We start from the raw sequence: 17,970 nt of genomic DNA, 5'->3' as shown, positions 1-17,970 counted from the left end.
GCCTCGCCGGATTTCATCTCCGTGCAGAAGCATTATGCCTATATCTTTTTAGGGCCTGCTATTTCGATGAAATTCTGGGAGACGAACGGGGGTGAAATGTTGGAAGAATCAACAGCTTCGCGTTAGGTATATTTTGTGTTGTTGTTAAGAAAAGTATTTTCATAAGGTTAGAGACGAGTGGGATTTTCTTGAAAATCCAACTGAGCATAAAATTGTGAGACATATTTAATTTATGTTTTCAACTTTCGTCGCTTTCGTCACGAAACGTGGGTGTATTGGAAATACAAACTTAGTATAGTCAACGGCGCCAGCAATGCCGCCACCATCGTTTGAAAAGTTTTGATAATCTCTCTAGTTGCATCTTGTAGTCAAAATACGGGAAAGCACCAAGGAAACAACTGCAACAGCTTTCCCATTTCGTTCACTTTGTTTATTGAACCCCCGTGACCGAGTGTGTCTCCAGAGCGCAACACTGTGCCAATGATCGCTTGAAAGTTTTTAAACAGGCTAATTCTAATGGATATTAAGGGCACAATAACTTTTAAAAAAATAATAATAATAATTCGTGCGTGGAATTTTTACAAAGGCAACAGCGGCGCATTTCGACTCCGGCTGCTGTACAATAACATTTGAGCCCGGCCAAGTGCCGCCGGAGATGAAAGGCGAGAGAGTCAAAGTCAAAATGGAGGTTTCATTTTCTAGACTACTGGTGCCCCTTTCTGCGCTCAAGTAACAATGAAAAAAAAAAAAAGAAACTGAGAGAGCAAGAAACACAATGAGAAAATGTTGAGAGGAATAAAAGAATGGCAAGTCACCCGTAAACAAGGTTTTCTTTTATAGATTTTCTGGTGTCCTGAAAGGAAATAAAGGGAGTCGTTACCGTTCTATTGACAGTGGGGAAGCAGCTCTTGGGCTACTTGGCTACGTGTTTCCTCTCTAAGAATATAAGTACTCTATCCAACCAAGCGTTTCAATGTTGTTCACTATAACAGTTCGTGACGCCTACAGGGAATGCGCTTCTTCGACGACGACGACGACGACGGCGACGGCATTTCACTATATCCCATTTCTGCTTTTCCATTTCTACTTCACTCGACAACCCCCGTCGCCCCTCGACGATCCTCAATACTTGACTGGCAAATGTGTATTTAGGCTTATATTGACGTCCCGACCAACAATAATCCCGCACTCCAATCCTTATCGTCACCTATATTCTTAATATTTCAAAAAGCAAAGTTCGCAATACATTTTTGAGCGAATAATACGTAGTCATTTTTCTTCTTTTGCAGCACCCGGGGGGTGTGGGCGGGGGGTATCTTTCGAAATGTTTGTGCGGGAACTTGGATCAAATGTCGGCTCGACCTTTTATAGCCCATCCATTCGCTTTGAATAAGCTGGGCGTTTGCTGGCTCGCTGTATCGATGCTTATAGCTGGCATCGACCGGTTATGTATATTACAGTTTTGTTACATTGAGCAGCTCCGGTGTATGAGCAAGTTTAAAATATTCAAGTTATCGCATTACTTGGCTGGTTTTTACATCCTACTGTATACGCCCGTTTGTTAATTATGTAAACAAATGAACGTACACCACGTGACAGAATGCTGACGTCTGTACACGTAGTCAATGCTTCACGTTACGTAGTGTGTCGTCACTATCCGTTCTCGTCATGTCTACGCAAACAACGACCCTCTTATGAATCTCCCTAGTAAATAATCAGATGGACGGACGAGCTATGTATGTCAACCGATTCACACAAATCGAATTATCTAGATTCGCAGTGCCAGCATTCGCCAGTCATCAATCCGTACTACTTATTAGACGCGGGGCACAGCAACTTGGTTCACGCTAACTTGCGTCTTAAAAGTTGACGGGCTTGAACTGTTGGTACCGCCTTTTTGAGCGAAGTTGTTTAACAATTCGGCGAGCCGTTTGAAAGGGCTTATTCCTCTTATTTGAAAAGGAACAAATTTGAGCCGCTCTCTTATCGTGCAGCAGGGGGAAATAATTTCGAATCAAATCAAATGCCGCAACTGTTGCCGTTAAAAGTGTATATGATTATTTAGTCTGCGGCTTTTACGAAAGATCGGCGACGCAATAAACAGAAAAGATTGAGAGGAGAGTGGACGAGGACGGCAGCATCAAACAGGGAACAAAGTATATTGAGAAGTAAGTATAAGAGAGTTTGAATAAAAGCTCCAATGAATACATTAGAGTGGCCAGCGCAGTTTAATAATGCAGGTCTCTCGTCTATATCGATCGAATGCATGTGGTATAGTTGGAGTCCGCGGTGTATATATGGCCAAGGGTCCAGCTCCAATATGAGACCTACGTATTTAGTCATTGCCCCTATAATATGGCCGGTCCATGCTGTCGGATAATAAAGTTAAGTCTGTTGCAATCATATATTAAAGAACTCGTCGTCGTCGTCGTGTAGTTGGTAACCTAGGCTACATCTTGTAATAGAATACGTAGTCTTTTTTCCCATATATTGAAATGCAGCAGCTGTTGAGTGACTGTGCGGATAGTGGGAAATTTTACAACGCCGGCGAAAAAGACAAAAGAAACGTCGCGTTATTACGTTTCTCACGAAGGTCGGTATAGTACACACAACAACAAGCACTTATTTATGTCTCTCACTATGTGTGTAGTACATGGTTTTGCAATAAGAAAAATCACGCTTGAAGCGCCACAACAAACTCAGCAGCAGCAGCAGCAGCATTTTGTTTTATTTCATCCGAATGAGTTTCTCATGCTTCGACGATATAAACTCGATGAACCGTCGGCGCGGACTCACACGGCGCCTGCTCCCGATCTCGAAGGCATTCTGGCTGCTCCCTCACATAGCCGGCTGATGCTCCGCACTATATAGTCGACTGCAGAGCAATGAGACGGCTTCTATCCGCTTTGCGCAGCACTGGTGACACCGTATGTACACCGTCTATGCCGTAGTTTTCCTTCTTCGTTCCTTGTCTTGTCTTTCCGTCTCTCTACCCAACAAAGCTCTCAGTTTTCGCCCAGGGAGAGCGCTCCGGCACTCAGCATCCAGTGAACATCACGACGCCCGCAAAACTTTTTACAAGGCGTGAAGTGAATGTTTGACATTTTTCCTGACTTATTTTTTTTTTCTTCTGGCGCCTTTACTTCTCGTCGTCTCGTCCCGACCGGTTCGTCTTCCGTTGCTAGCAGTGACAAATGGCTTTATACCTTTCCATTTCCTATGCACTCTACAGTGATTGGGAATGATAGGACCACCAGTTTCTCCTACTTCGATCGCTCTCGTCAAAATCACTGGTGACTCGGCTTGACGCGGAAAATTGAATATCGTCTCGGGGCGCCAGCCCTATAAATATATAGTGAGTGATCAATTATGGTGAAATACATTTTCCCTACTGTGTTCTATATATAGTGGAGCTGAGCGGAAAGGTGAGTCGCGTTGTTGTAATTCCCAACCAAAGAGATATCGAGATTTTGTCGAAAAAAGAAATCTATGTGTCCCGCAAAATTGACAAACAAATTGAAAATTCCTTTAGAGAGCGGAGCGATCTACGATCTACAATCAAATTTTAAAAAGAGAAAAAACCCAACATTCTTTATACCTTGAATTCCACAGGAGCATTTGCTCTGAGCTATATCAGAGCTTGGGAGTGCTGGTTGCGTTTTTAGTCACCAAGGACTTTAAATTTTCTATAACTATAACTCCCAAGAGCCAAACAGAGGCCAACACACCGGCTGTACTTATTTAACAGCTTGAAATACTTATAATATAAAGCGAACAGTGCGGTGGGTGTGGCGTCAATATATATATAATAGACGCCATAGTGCTATAGCACGATATTTCGGTTGATTGCTCATTTGCCGCTCTCGCATGAAGGGAACGAAAAGCGTCGGATTGCGGTAAATGGTTTATAGGTCTGGAGCCTGGAGGTCTGTGGTAGTTGATTATTTACTTCCAACTAAGAGAACCGAATAGAAGGCTGAGCAATTTCTGTGTATATACTCCATATAACTCTGCTCTTTCGACTAGGTGAATAGAATCCCATTGACTGATGACGTCGATATTTCTTGGAACTATGCCAAATTCATTTAGCTGCAAACAGTATTTTCTCGTATAATACAAAGCAGCACATTCAGAGTTGTGAGCGCACTTCGAGTCCGATGTCCGTAATGCAAGTAGCTAGTATTATATTTCATTATTCAAACACACGGATAAATGAAGCATGCAAATGTATTTTCCGTTTATAGCGGCGTTAAGTTGCACACAAGTTCGTCAAATTGCAAGTGTGTGTCGACGCTTGGGCTTTCGTTGGCTGCAAACTGCTTCGTCTATAGTGTTAAAAAACCTTCATCAAAGATATACTCTCACTGTTAGGTGGCCTGATACGCAGAGCGTCGAACTTCGAATCTTTGATAGGGTCGCCTCTTCTTGTAGCGCCTTTTGATCTTTAGACGTGATAATCCTCGTCGGTGAACAGTACAGTGAAAGCCGAAAGCTAAACATTGAGCTACTAGACAAACCAATAAAGGATCCACCGTATAGAGACCGCAGCAGCGTCAAATGCATTGCGGATTGTGATGTTGTAAATGTCGGCCGGCAATAAACAGACGGACAAAGAGAGGAGGAAGACAAAGTCACTGTCGGGCAAAGTAAAAAGGGAAATAAACGTTAAAAGATTTCTGGGATGCTCTGATGCGAGATTTCGAAAACAGAAGAACTGGAATTGGTCTGTTTGAGCAGCTGATGTAGCTCTCTGTTGCTGCTGGTGGCATCGTATTATAGAAAACCCGTATATATAGTCTATAGTGTAGGATATGTTCGTGAGCGAGCAGTTTTATCTTGGTCTGGCAAGTCAGTGGAAGACGAAAGCTGTCGAGAACTGGCATTCTTTATTAAAGAAGTATTCACGAATAAGATGAATAGAACGCAACTATTCTTTGAAACCCACAGGCTGGATGTTTGCCTTCTTCCGGGATGGATGTCTCTGTATTAGGCATTCGTAATTAAATTCGTCTCTTTGTCGAATTCAACGAAGAATTCTGTTTGCACAAGGATGTAGAGAACAAACTAATAAAGTCTATGGTGTATTTCATCATAGTTGTACGTGCCAGGGAGAAGATTGCGCCACTTTGATTCAGTTAGGCTACATCACAATCAAACCAGTTCAAATGGCAACTCATTATTTTTTCAAGTTGACGTCATATACTTTGACATATGCAGCCCACACTCGGCAGTGTATACACTTGGGTGTTGCAGTGCTACAGCGAATTCCACCGGATGTATACCATGAAATGATAAATTTCACTTGAATTATTGAGAAGCCTGCTCTCCATTCCCATACAAAGCGAGCACCAAGTTGGATGCGAGTATACATTTCTAATCTATGTATGCGCACCTCAAGATTCCGTGAATTAACAATGATGACGGAGAGTCAAGTCTTGCCCGCCTTCCAGTAGAGGCTGCTGTATTATATACTGTTGTGGGAAGTGTGAGTGCAGCTGATGAAGTCTTGGCCGATATTAATCTAATTTAGCTAGGCTTATACAGACAATACTTTATGTATGTAGTTCATGTATAAGAAAGACTCAGGCACTCAGCCCAACAGCCACCCACATATAATTAACCAATTGCACCCACACTGCTCTGCTATTCTATCCTTCAAAGTATTGCCTATGCACCGATCCTGTGATGTCTCCGACAGACGTCATCATTCAACATCTGAATACATTGCTCCATGTTCGTTACAACCACTTCTTATGGGAAAGAAAGAATAGCTGGGGAGGGTCCGTGTTTTGATAGTTGTTGATTAAAACATGCCATATACAAGAGTTCCCCTCTCGAGTCTCGACATATCGAATCAAGGTTTATGTGGCAGGCTGTCCTACTTTTTAGGTTGCGTAATACAAATGTACAGTATGAAAGGGGGGAACTGTGTTGATGGCCCAAAGTCGTTACAGATATCTTTTATAGCGGCCTGACTAATGATCTGCTCGTCTGAGTACATTTCTGCCCCGCCCAAACAATGCCGGATGCCGTCGGCTTATGTTGCACAAAAGAAAATACTGCAGGAACAGATGCGTTGCTTGATCATTCTTCAGGGACTCTGATGCTATCTGATGCGGAAAAGCAGCAGAAATATTTGGATTCGTTGCTTCGACGAACTTATCCGCCGAGTCCTTGATACCTACACTTCCAAGACAGTACGGATGCCGCCCTGATGAACTTCTCCGTCTAATTATCAACGTACATTTCGAAAGCGAATTGATTCACATCAAGTTTGAAGGATGTGCGAATAACAAGCTTTGATAATTAGTTCACAAGTCCCTAATGCCTGACTGGCGAGGGCCTAAAGTTCGATTCGAAAAGTGCTTCGGACGATTCGATTGTCAACAAAAGACTTTCCAAATGAAAAAAAAAGAGACAAGAGTTGAATCTCTGACGCACTTAGTCTTTTCCGAGGAAATACGCATAGATAATCGAATAATATTAAGGACCGGGGAAGAGCGGTTGCTGATTTCATCTTTATAGTGATCAATTCAACGACTTCAAGTCTTATATGGTCTTATACATGAGGCGTACGGGGCCGGTTGCGCTGAATAGCGAATCAAGTCTAGACGGAGCTCAGCCTTCAAACGACGGGCGATAATGCGATAAAGTTTTTCGGCTGATGAGCCAGGCGACGCAGACTTTTCATTATCAGCGCTTTTGATTATATTCAATTTTTATTTGGCCCTGTGCAATCGCGGCAGCCAAGAGCCAACGCTCTCTCTCTAATCAGATGTTACGGTTCAATACTCTTGGCCGCCTGTACATCTTTTTTTCCCTTCTTTCCCCATTTCTATTCTTTGCGGACCAAAGGGAAAAAAAAACAAGCTCAATAGTTTCGATACGTATATGGACGGACGGGCTTTTGTCAGCGCATTCTTCAGGTCTTGCGTACAATGGCTGCAGTGCGCACATCGCTCATGTCCATTCTGGACATTTTCCCAACCTGATTGGATCTCGTCGGATTTTTTTGGATGGTGTGCAGTATGTAGCAGAGAACGGAATAACATAAGAAAGACTTAGTTTATTATTGATTATATACCGCATTTATGAGGATAATAGAGATTTCGCTGTCTCGCGCTGCAGTATATAAATAAGGACGAATTGCGTTCCGAATAAAGTAGAGATTCTTTATTCAAGAACCTTGACCTTGGTGCTGAATTTGATTTGTCTCTCGGTCGAGATCAATCAGACAAAGCGATGTTGTTGGTCAGCAGTTAGTCTACAGTTAGCTAGTGCTGCCGGTCGTCGTTGTCTGGACACCATCAGTGTGCATTTCTTTCAATATCCATCGTGATGCACGGTCAATATCAATGCGTAAACCTTCTTATAAGTTTCAACATAGATAATCTCGTTGGATGGAACGAGCAGCAAAAGGAAACAATGGCGAAAGCTATGTGCGGATTATTGCTGAGGCGCATGAATAAATCCGCTTGCGGATATTGATGTTGTGTGTCCACTTTAAAAAAATGTCTTGGCTGGAGGTTCGCCGGCTCCGAATGTCAATCTTCCGAGCAGCCTTCAACTTGAACAGGACGTGAATAAGTTCATTTGGACTCTTCACGCAGAAAGCGTGACTGTCTCCATAGGAATTGTCCTTTTTTGTTCGGTCAGCTGAATGACTAGTTTGGCAGATACATGGCAGACTAGAACATAAACGCCTTGTTACATGAATTCTGCACGGACGGCAACAAAGAGAAAAAGAAATCTGAATTTAGCTTCAAATTCTGTCACCAGCGCGACTATTGTACCGAGCTTATGTATCGAACAAGAGTCCGAAAGTGATGAATAGCTAGACTGAAGAAAGTCATAGCTATTGTTATTATTCCTAGAAAGATGCGCAGGATATTACAGCAGCAGCAGTGATGTACACGCTCCCCGTTTGTAAAAAGGAAGCGACAATAAGTTCTATATCTCTAACGAAACTAAAGACGGAAGCCGGATTTTCGTCTCCTCCCTATTGCACTGTGTATTAATAGCGACGTTTCTGCATGGCGTGCGACAGGCTGCTGCTGGTTGGGCTTGGACGGGAAAATGATTGCCGCCACGCCAGAAGGATCGCACGACTCGACGGAACAATGGAAAACAACGGACATGATTTCGAGGCAGATCCATTCCTTGTATCTCGGTAACGCAACTGAAATCGCTAGTTACGTGCTCAACCAGTATCACGCCAATAACGAGCAGCAGCAGCAACAGCACAGTGATGCAGCAGCAGCAGGCGGCTACGTGCATTACGCAGACGGAGCTCCGGGATTTTCCACATCAGTCAGCAGCTTGATGCGACCGTCTTCCGGCGGATGGCTAGCAGGAGGAGATTCCAATCCGGAAGAAGATTTATTATTCGTGACGGCTGCTGGATTCAACGAGAGTTTCGGCAGCGCCATGGCCGGCAATTCGAGCGCCGTTGATCCCGGAAACTCGACGTCGTTTCGCGATGACAGCTTTTCATCGCCGTACTTGATGCCATGGCCGCAGCGAACTTCTTGGATCGCCGTATTCGCCGTTTTGGTGATTGTCGCTGCCGTGGGCAACTCCCTCGTTGCCTGGATCGTCTTCGGTCAGTTGTTTCAAATCACTTCTACTATATTGCTATTGCATGCATTTATTATGGGATACAGGCGACGTCATTGCTGCGGTGATTGCCAGCACAGTCGTCATTTTTCGTCCTCCCACACACACGCACGTGTTAGCTGTTTGCCTGTTTGTAAAAATACTCACTTGATCTGATTATTTTCAACTTTTCCGCTGTTGATTCAAATTTATGGACTTTGATTAAAAAAAGTGCCGCCACCCACCTATCTGTGGGATAAAAGGATACACGGGATCTCTATCGGCAATCTTGCTTGGAGACGTGACAGGTTCTCGTAGCCAACAGAGACGTTGATTAAATTAAACATATTAAATGTGTTGCACATAACTCAACGTCAGTCACATTTGATGAGGATTCTTTCACTTTTCCCGAGCTGTTTGTCGTGGACGCAGGCAATTGGATGATTGTTCTAAAATCGAATTTTCTTTTCCTTTCACAAACCTGCAGCCCATAAGCGGATGAAAACCGTAACGAACTACTTTCTGGTACTGACTCTTATCCATTATGTCTTGTCTTGATTTATTAATCTGATCGACTTTCACGAATTGCAACAGGTGAACCTGAGTCTTGCCGATTTGACAATGTCAGTCTTCAATTGCGTCTTTAATTTCACCTTCATGCTCAACAAGTAATACATTTCCCTGTATTTTCCAGCAAGTTATTGATCAGCACGAAAGGAGGCTTATTCGGCCAATAACTTATCTTGCATCTAAGCTTACGTATTGCATCGTTAAACTGTTGTCTGGGAAACTTTACACACATATCACCTACGATACTAAAAATTGGACAATTTTCAGTCAATCACAGTTGAATTTCAACTTATGTTATAGTTTTTTTTTTCGGTCTGTCATAATAAGACAAAGAGATGCTGTGCGTTGAAAAGTTCTCCAGAAAACCAAATTGTACAAATGCTCCTCCGATCGTGCGTGTGCTATCACATAAGTGTATGTATATACCTGTTACTTCCAGTCACTGGCCATTCGGTGGTTTCTACTGCACGGTCAACAACTTCGTGGCAAACGTTTCAGTGGCAGCCAGTGTCTTCACGTTGGTGGCCATCTCCTTCGATCGGTAAGAACAAACATATCGATTGGTGTAAAGAATCAAAAGAAGAAAACAAAAAGTTTGGATGAAAGAAAAAGTTTAGCGGCAAAGTAGAAAGTAGCCTATATTTATGATACGGTACCCATGTTGTAGTTAATAACAGTGGGATAGGAGACTGCGAAGAAATCTTTGTCGGAACTCCATAGACGTACGTGGTATAAAGCTATACAGAATTTTGGTCTGTATGTAATGTAACCTATCTATAAGCTATCGATCCAAAGACAGCAGCACCCACCAGTTCCGGACATATGAAATAGACTCTATTCTACGCTGATTTAACAGCGGAAGACTCGACGGCAGAGGGGGTACACATTTGGCTTTTTCTTTCCCCTTTCTCAAGGAACTTCGGGTGTCTAATAGAAAGAAGTTTAGATTTCATGGAATAACGGCGTCACTCCGCCGTGAGAAATTCACACTTTTACACAATCATAAGAAATTCTGTACAGGAAAACTTTCTATTGATGCTGCAGTTCAGTTGCAGTTCAGACTCAAAGACAGACAAAAAAAAAAATCACGGGGGAAAATTCAATGATAACTTTTTAGAAAGAAATGTGACATTTTTTTTTGCTTGGCGACTAACCATTACGCGATCCATTAAAGTGGAAAAAAATCGGAAAATGCGGAAACTTCGATTCTATAACTTCCATTGTCTAGGAGCCTACATCACATATTACTCTGACGTTTTGGTTACATTACTTCATCAATAACACGATGATAACGCAGCTGTTTATTTGCCAGAGACATTCTGTAGCGTAGAAACATTAATTAGTGCAGGAAATAAAAAGACGTAATAATTTATATTGCAGTAGCAAAAATAGACAGGAGTATAACCTACAACATAATATGCCTTATGCCTATAAATGATTTGTGGAAGTTTATCTTGCCTTGTTGCATCTAATAAGGAACGAACAGTTTGTAAAACTAAGTCCGTATATCGGATTCCTCCGTATTTCAGCGAACAAAAGAATCCGACAGCCGTAGAAAATTCTTCAATCAGCTTTATGTCAGGGCTTATAAAAGCCCAAGTATGGCAATTTCAGAATTCATCATTCATTCATCTCGTGCATAACAATGTGTTTTTCTATGGTATTGATTTTGTCTTTATTTTCCCTGGGAGTTCAATTAGTGCATTATTTGATGGGATTGTGTCGGATTGTGCTAAATTCGAGCTGCTGACATGATTAATTTGATTAGATTGGAAAGGCGAACGAAGATCAAAATCCAATATCGAGTAGTTTTTTTTTTCCTAACCCAATGCATTATATCAAATTAACTTGCAAGTTTAACTATACCTACTACGGTACACAAAGTAGAATTTAAAAAATCATTTGTAAACGCTCGACTTTATTAGCGGTCGAGAGCGAAGCTAGACTAATAACTTTTTGCCAGGACTTTTACTTCAGGTTAATCGATACACTAGCCTACTGCCCTTCCAGAATTTCTAAATCTAAAAAGAAAAGTATAATATTCCTTAGTATGGATGAATTATAAAATGACACGCCCAGTAACGACAATAGATATCGTTTTTTTACAGCGTCAGAGAGTGATTTCATCAATAAATGATAAAATAATAGCGTTGGACAATCACAATACGTTTAGAAAGCCTTTATTTCCAGCGTCCAGCTTAAATGCGCTACGGTAACTAAGCTACTATATAACAGAACACGTCATGTTATTCGTAGCTGAACGATTTTCGGATAATGGCATTTCCGGTTGAGTGGTTTGGTACATCATCCATTATAGTGACACTCGACAAAGTGATGTGCGTCATCGTCTAATTTCCAGATCTTATTCGGATTTCGTTACACTGGACATACGTTGTTTCCCTTATTCTCCGCATGAAGCCAAATAAATTCTAGAAGATGCTGAGTCCTTCCTTGCTGCGAACGCCCGTCATCTATTATTAGCTTCCCTTGGCTATAAGTTTAGAGATTACACGAGATTTCTTCTTGAGAATGATTATTGGAACAAGGCCGCAGTGCACGTTAGACGATGTTACATGCATGGTACATAATATGTCGTCTTTGTTTCATTATTTCAATAGTTACATCGCCATTGTCTATCCACTGCGACCGAGGATGAGTAAAAGCACAGCCCGGATCGCCATCAGTCTCATTTGGTTGGCCAGCTGCATCCTGGCCGTCCCTTGCCTTCTCTACTCTCAGACGCTTTCGCACAGGTAGTATACATAGCACTCATAGTTTCAAATATGTATTATATGTACGTACGTACGGTAAGTAGTCTAACGAAAATTATTTATTGGACAGTTACCGGGGCGGTGAAGTACGAGTCGTATGCATCATCGTATGGCCGGACGGCGTCCCTTCCGTTTCCCAGCAGGATTTCATGTAAGCCATAGACTCTTATTTATTTAGGTTGTGCGTCGTCATTCGGAGTGGTCGAAAATAATTGAGATCCCTTTCCAATTAATGATGACGCCCAGATACAATATTGTTTTCACGGTGTCGACCTACCTGATCCCGGTGATTGTGATGGGCGCTTGCTACTCGCGAATGGGCTACGTTTTGTGGCGGGGTAAAAGCATCGGTGAGCAGAACCAACGTCAAGCAGAGTCCATCCAATCCAAACACAAGGTATATACCGACCCATTTGAAATTGATGAGACTGGGGTTCGCCTCCGCCAATCACCCGTGTAATATCTTCACAATGATTTATGGCTGCGTGCGGGATCTAAAGGTAGTGAGGATGTTTATGGTTATCGTGACGCTATTCGTCGTCTGCTGGCTGCCCTATCACGGCTACTTCGTCTACCAGTTTATCGACGATCAAGTCATCTCCTACAAATACACACAGCACATTTTCCTCTCCTTCTACTGGCTAGCCATGAGCAACACCATGATCAACCCACTCGTCTACTATTACATGAACACCAGGTACATTTCGAGACGTGCCTAATTAAACCTATTATAAAACGCACAAGTTCCAAGAATCCTTTAATACATTTTGCTGCTTCCATAATCGATCGGGATTTTATTCTTATATTTTTTTTTATGTGTGTGTGTGCAGATTTCGGGAGCACTTTAGATCAACTTTGTGCTGCAGGAAAAGATCACCGTTGACCATAGCGTCAACAGCCGGATCGGCTATTATAATCACAAGGGCGGGCCAACGATCGACTCCGATTCTCCGTAACGATCGAGCCGACTTTGTAACAGGTACAGTAATAAGCCAATCATTTTCAAAGTGCTGTCTGAAACGTGACTGAAAACCGTAAACCTTGAATGGGAAGGAATAGAAACGAACAAATTGTCTGATGCTTTCGGGATAACAGTGGCTGGCTACATTATATATAGTTCCCATTACTCGCGGTTCATTTCATTCTCTCCAAGAACAAATTTTTTCTTTTTCGGAAAACTCTTTTATTCGTTGTTGCTTTTCTTGTTCGGACATAACATGGACGAAAGCAAACAAGCCAGCAGCAGCCACCGACAGACTCTGAGTGCTGTTCTAGCTTTTGGAAGCTTTTTCCCAGCGAGGGCAAACCGGGGCAAACGTCACATCCAAAACTGGTCCCCAAATCCCATTTCTGTGATTGCTCCTATATCCGCTCTCACTTCGAATCCAACCGCTGGACGAGCATTTATCCTTTTATACAGCCAGCAAAGGCAGCAAGTCCCGTAGTACAATAACAAAAGTATTATTATAGAATGGCCAATATGATATTGTGCGGTCAAGTGCAATCGAATAAAGTTTGCAACTATCATCACAGTTACACAGCATACACGCGCACGAAACCCAGACGAGGTTATGCAGAGCAGTGCTGTATATGTGGAGATATACTCTACATCTCCGTACGCGATGCTTCAATTAAGATCCGGGTCGGCTAATTTGAATATCCCGCGTGACGTCCTATATCTTCTTTTGAACCTGCTTAAGGATCTCAGGCTTGAAGCTTAAAGTCATTTGTCGTCTTTCCGCCAAATCAAACAGAAAATATACTGAACACATGCATGGTACAGTACGTGCCTGTGCTGAAAAGAAGCGCCGGGGCAAATATTCCAATTATTGAACATTTTCAAGCAAATTGAATTGCAATTCAGGACGCAATTTCTTTGTGCTTTGCTGTACCGTTTCAAAGGGGAAATGCTGCCCCTCGTATATACCCGTCCGTTAAGACTTTATTTTTTTCAAGTCAAGTCAAGTTTATAAACTTCTCCCATATTCTTGGTATTCGTATGACGAAACTATGACGAAGGGAAGGACAAGTGTGTATGGATCGAACCGTCATCTCCTTCTATAGGTGCAGTGCTGCACATTGTGTGTGAGCGTGCAGAAAGTGAATTTAGATTGTATATAATCCGATTTGGGTGATCCTGCTACAAGTCACAACTGAATCGCATTTCGACTCGGCTTCAGAAAGTATACAATACCTGCATCATATTTGGATGGCTGAATTTTTCTTTTTTATCTAGAAAACTAGAACCAATAGAAAGACTATTTGTATGGTGCACTAATCAAAATATGGCCTTTGATGTCAAAGGGAATAACGGGGATCTCTATAATATTCTGCTCTCTATACAAAGCTTCGCCTTATTGGCTTATTCCCCCCCCCCCACCCCACTCCTTACGCACACGTTCGCTGTTGGCGTTTATTATTTAAAAAAATTGGTTTTCATATAATATTTTTAAAAAATCAATCTATTTTTAAATTCGATAGCATTAAGAACGTAATTCAAGCTCATTGCAAGTGGGTTCATGGCTGTTCAATTCGATGACTGCTGCTGAACAATCCTGGATGGATCGCTATTGGAAGTATGAACTCCAAGAAACCGAGGATATTCCCGACGAAGCGGAACCAAAAAAAAAAAAAAAAAAAAATTGTGTTGGCTGCAGGGAAAACTCTAGCCTTAATATTTATTGCAGCGATGAGGGGACAAAACTTAACACACCGGAAATAATCTTGTCTCATAGCTGGCGGCGCGTCACGTTCTCTTGCTATATACCTCCCGCGATGCCGATGTCTTGCGGTAGTATATGTATTCAATAGTCCCTTCGGATTTCCTCGAACGCAATTTCTTGACTAGTAAGACCGAACGCTATATAGTCTTTTATTCAGTACGTGCAGGATAACTAGTATAGGCAGCAGAGCCTCTCAATATTATCTGGTATTTGGCGTAGCCCAATTCGATTACGTTCGACCCTATATAGACTCTATCCCCTTTTTCTTCTGAGGGCTGATCAAATTAGCGACAGCCGGATTCTTAAATAATACTGTCCGATTGTGCCTGCTTTTTTCTTATATTGTACGACGACGTGCATTGTTCCGTGTTTGATCGCCAATAGGTCCGCGACAGCCGCGACAAGGACTCAATCAACGGCCGCGAGGCGCTGCCGTCATCACTCAACAGAATGGAATGGACGTTATTCCTCCGTCGCAAGATGCCACCTACTTGGTGCCGACGACGATGCAGCAGCACCAGCAGAATAACCTGGAAGTCACCCACATCAAGCCCAGCAGAGTTGTCAGTGAAGAGAAATCGGAAGTGCTCCTGGATTCCCATCAGCAGCGGGTTTTGGTGTCTAGTGACGCATCGATAAGCAACGGCACAGCAGCCTGGATCTCCAGCCAGGGACATCTAGTCACAGTTTGGACACCTTCGGGGTCTGCTCCATTATCGACCGGTCGGGATCAAGATAACCACCAGCCGCAACAGAACTCGATGAATCTTTTCAACGCTCGGATGCACATTAGACGAAATCCGACAGTTGACGGATGCGGTGAAGCCAAAATCAACCCAAACGTTGCCGAAACCAAAACCTAATTAGATGGGCTTCGGTGACGGACCCAACTGGGTGGTTAAAATTTGTGCCTGCGACGACCCACGGACAACGTGATGGTAAAACGTGTGCACTCTAAATTATTATCACTGAACTCTACACGGAACTAATCAGCTCTGCATCACGCTGTTAGGCAAGCATTAACCAAAATGGCTGCTCAATTTACGTGCCGTTCTCCGTTTAATTGCCGTTTTGGTCGACGCTATTTCTCTCCGTACTGAACGAACTCGGCCAAAAGCGGGAAGACACTGTGACGTTCAAATAGGTATTCAGACAACATCCGCTACCTGCTTTCGTCGCCTTTCTTTCGGGTTACGTTGCCTGATAGAAGAGAGATCAACTGCCGCCGAAGATGAAATTTGCTTTGATCTGTGGGTTTTTTAGGCCCACAATGTAATAAAAAGTGTATGTGCGACACAGCCACCATAAAAATCATCAGCGTTGCTGTGTAGTCTTTATACTAAATCTCATCTAGCGTGCGCAGTACGTACACATTCACACCATACTGACATCACGAAAATATCTTTGTTCCTTTGTGGCTCATCTTCCTCACAGCTTTAGATCGTGTCGTCGCTTGAATGGAGGAGCCCAGGAGAAAGTAGAGATGCGTCCTATCTAGAAAAGATTTGTTACCACACCCGGCAACGCAACAGCAGCTACCGGTAGTCACTTTTTTTGTTTGTCGGCAAATTAAGAAACCTGACACGTCGCATCGGCAAAGACGTCGTCTTTGAGCAATTACTGGGAGGGAGTATATATAAAGGCGCGGTTAGAAAAGAGTGCGCGTTGGGAACGAAAATGGAATGGGAAGCACGCCGGTTGTTATAAGGCCAAAGCTACGGAATAATGATTTGTTCCAAGGTTTTTGTATAGCCCACGCTCCATTATTTTGAGACTGTTGGCCGGGCAGGTTTGTATCGAAACTGTGAAGCCTCGATTTCAACAATCGTCTCGGCTCCCATTAGGTATTCACTTCACGAAAAAGTTCCGGGTAACTCGTGTGGGCGGACTCTGCGGACTGCAGATGAAAGTCGTTTGCTTGATTGCCTCTCGTTGTGTTGCGTTGTGAGACTGGGTCGAAAATCGAACACGAATTTTCTTAAATTCATTTCTTGTAAACTTGAAGACAAAAGGAAGATATGTTAACCATCCAGATTAGTTTTGAGCTTCTCATTTGACAATTGACATATTAATGCACAAGTCAAATAATGACCGACTTCAAAAAGAACTTCTCGTCATCAGTTGGTAAGAAGATTTTCTGTGCATCAATGAACTTTGGACGCAACCAATCAGGCTAATGTTTTGTAACGTAATTGTTAATTAGTTCTAGTACCCCGAAAAGGCACGACCATAACCCCGCAAATCTACATGCGTTAACGAAGATGAAGAAACCTATTATCTTTGTTGCGGGGTTGTTGTATGTTGTAACAATGCCAACAATGTCGGGAATGAGCCATGGCTAGATTGTTTCCTCCTCTTCAGTTTGCTGTTCCCCAATTTCCATTCCTCAATCTGCTGGCTTTGAACTTAAAATAGTTGTCCGTTTCATGCGAAATCGAATTAAGCGGTTGTTTGATGTCAGCAAATCGGATGTATGTCAAAATTGAGTATCATTCCATTAGGTTCCGAACATAAAATGTATTGAAAATTGTTTTCCCCGTCAAACGTTACGTAACGCGCAAAATACTTAAAACTTACACCAGTAAAATATAAATAAACGATACCTACATGTAAGTTGAGCTGTACGTGTTGTCGTGCTGTTGTTCTTGCGCTACGAATGAGAATGAAAAAAAGAAATTATATAATATACTACATGAAAAGCCTATATACTTATTATTACATGTGAACACTGAGCAATGAATAAAGATACTGTACATATACAGCTTCGTACAAAAACAAACAAAAACGACTGAATTTACGTTGCTATGTAGTATATCTTCATGTTGGCGTAGTTTGCACGTGAGCACCAACAAACAAAGTAAGTAAAGCTGAATTATTCATGTAAAATAAAACTTAGCATAGTAACCAACAGAAACCGTTTGAAAGTGTTTCTTTTTGAGGACGTTGCCAGGCGTTAACAGTTAACACACCGTGAGCCGTGCGGATTTTGAACGCAGACAGCACGACGTGAGAAGTGACTAACTAACTAACTTACATTGCACTGAAACTCTTTCATTTGAAAACGAAATGCGCTGCTTGGTTCAACTATCTTTACTTCACAATTGCAACGTATTAAATCAATAAGGTTATCAACGTCGTATTCGTTAACTTCTGTTGGCAGATTTCGTAGTTAAGGTACCCGGTACCCTTCTTACTTTTAAGCCTATTTAGCCCCACTGAGAGTAAATCTTTTTTTTTTTATCTTGTACAGTGTACACCTACATAAACCCACTCCCGGGGAGATAAATTCCTTTGGTCAAGTGGGATTCCAA

At 42.4% G+C, this 17,970-nt stretch overlaps 1 protein-coding gene across 3 annotated transcripts; it reads left to right on the top strand.

Moving 5' to 3' along the window:
- Positions 1-2,860: 2,860 nt before the first annotated feature.
- On the top strand, positions 2,861-17,418 carry LOC124188287 (tachykinin-like peptides receptor 86C). Of its 3 annotated transcripts, none has more exons than XR_006872268.1 (12): positions 2,861-3,355; positions 8,048-8,602; positions 9,083-9,120; positions 9,190-9,263; positions 9,605-9,706; positions 11,784-11,918; positions 12,007-12,087; positions 12,183-12,333; positions 12,437-12,633; positions 12,767-12,915; positions 15,044-16,783; positions 16,863-17,418. XR_006872268.1 is itself a non-coding variant. In XM_046580813.1 (11 exons), the coding sequence occupies exons 2-11, from the start codon at positions 8,077-8,079 to the stop codon at positions 15,520-15,522; spliced, it is 1,932 nt and encodes a 643-aa protein (XP_046436769.1). In that variant the 5' UTR covers positions 2,861-3,355; positions 8,048-8,076; the 3' UTR covers positions 15,523-17,418. The 3 variants fall into 3 exon arrangements, 1 of the variants encoding a protein (XP_046436769.1); XR_006872269.1 differs by having other exon boundaries at positions 2,861-3,425; XM_046580813.1 differs by having other exon boundaries at positions 15,044-17,418.
- The last annotated feature ends 552 nt before the right edge of the window (positions 17,419-17,970 follow it).

This window comes from Daphnia pulex, chromosome 1, assembly GCF_021134715.1.
Source record: "Daphnia pulex isolate KAP4 chromosome 1, ASM2113471v1".
Classification (NCBI taxonomy): domain Eukaryota; kingdom Metazoa; phylum Arthropoda; class Branchiopoda; order Diplostraca; family Daphniidae; genus Daphnia; species Daphnia pulex.
This window is presented reverse-complemented; position numbering and strand designations above follow the sequence as displayed.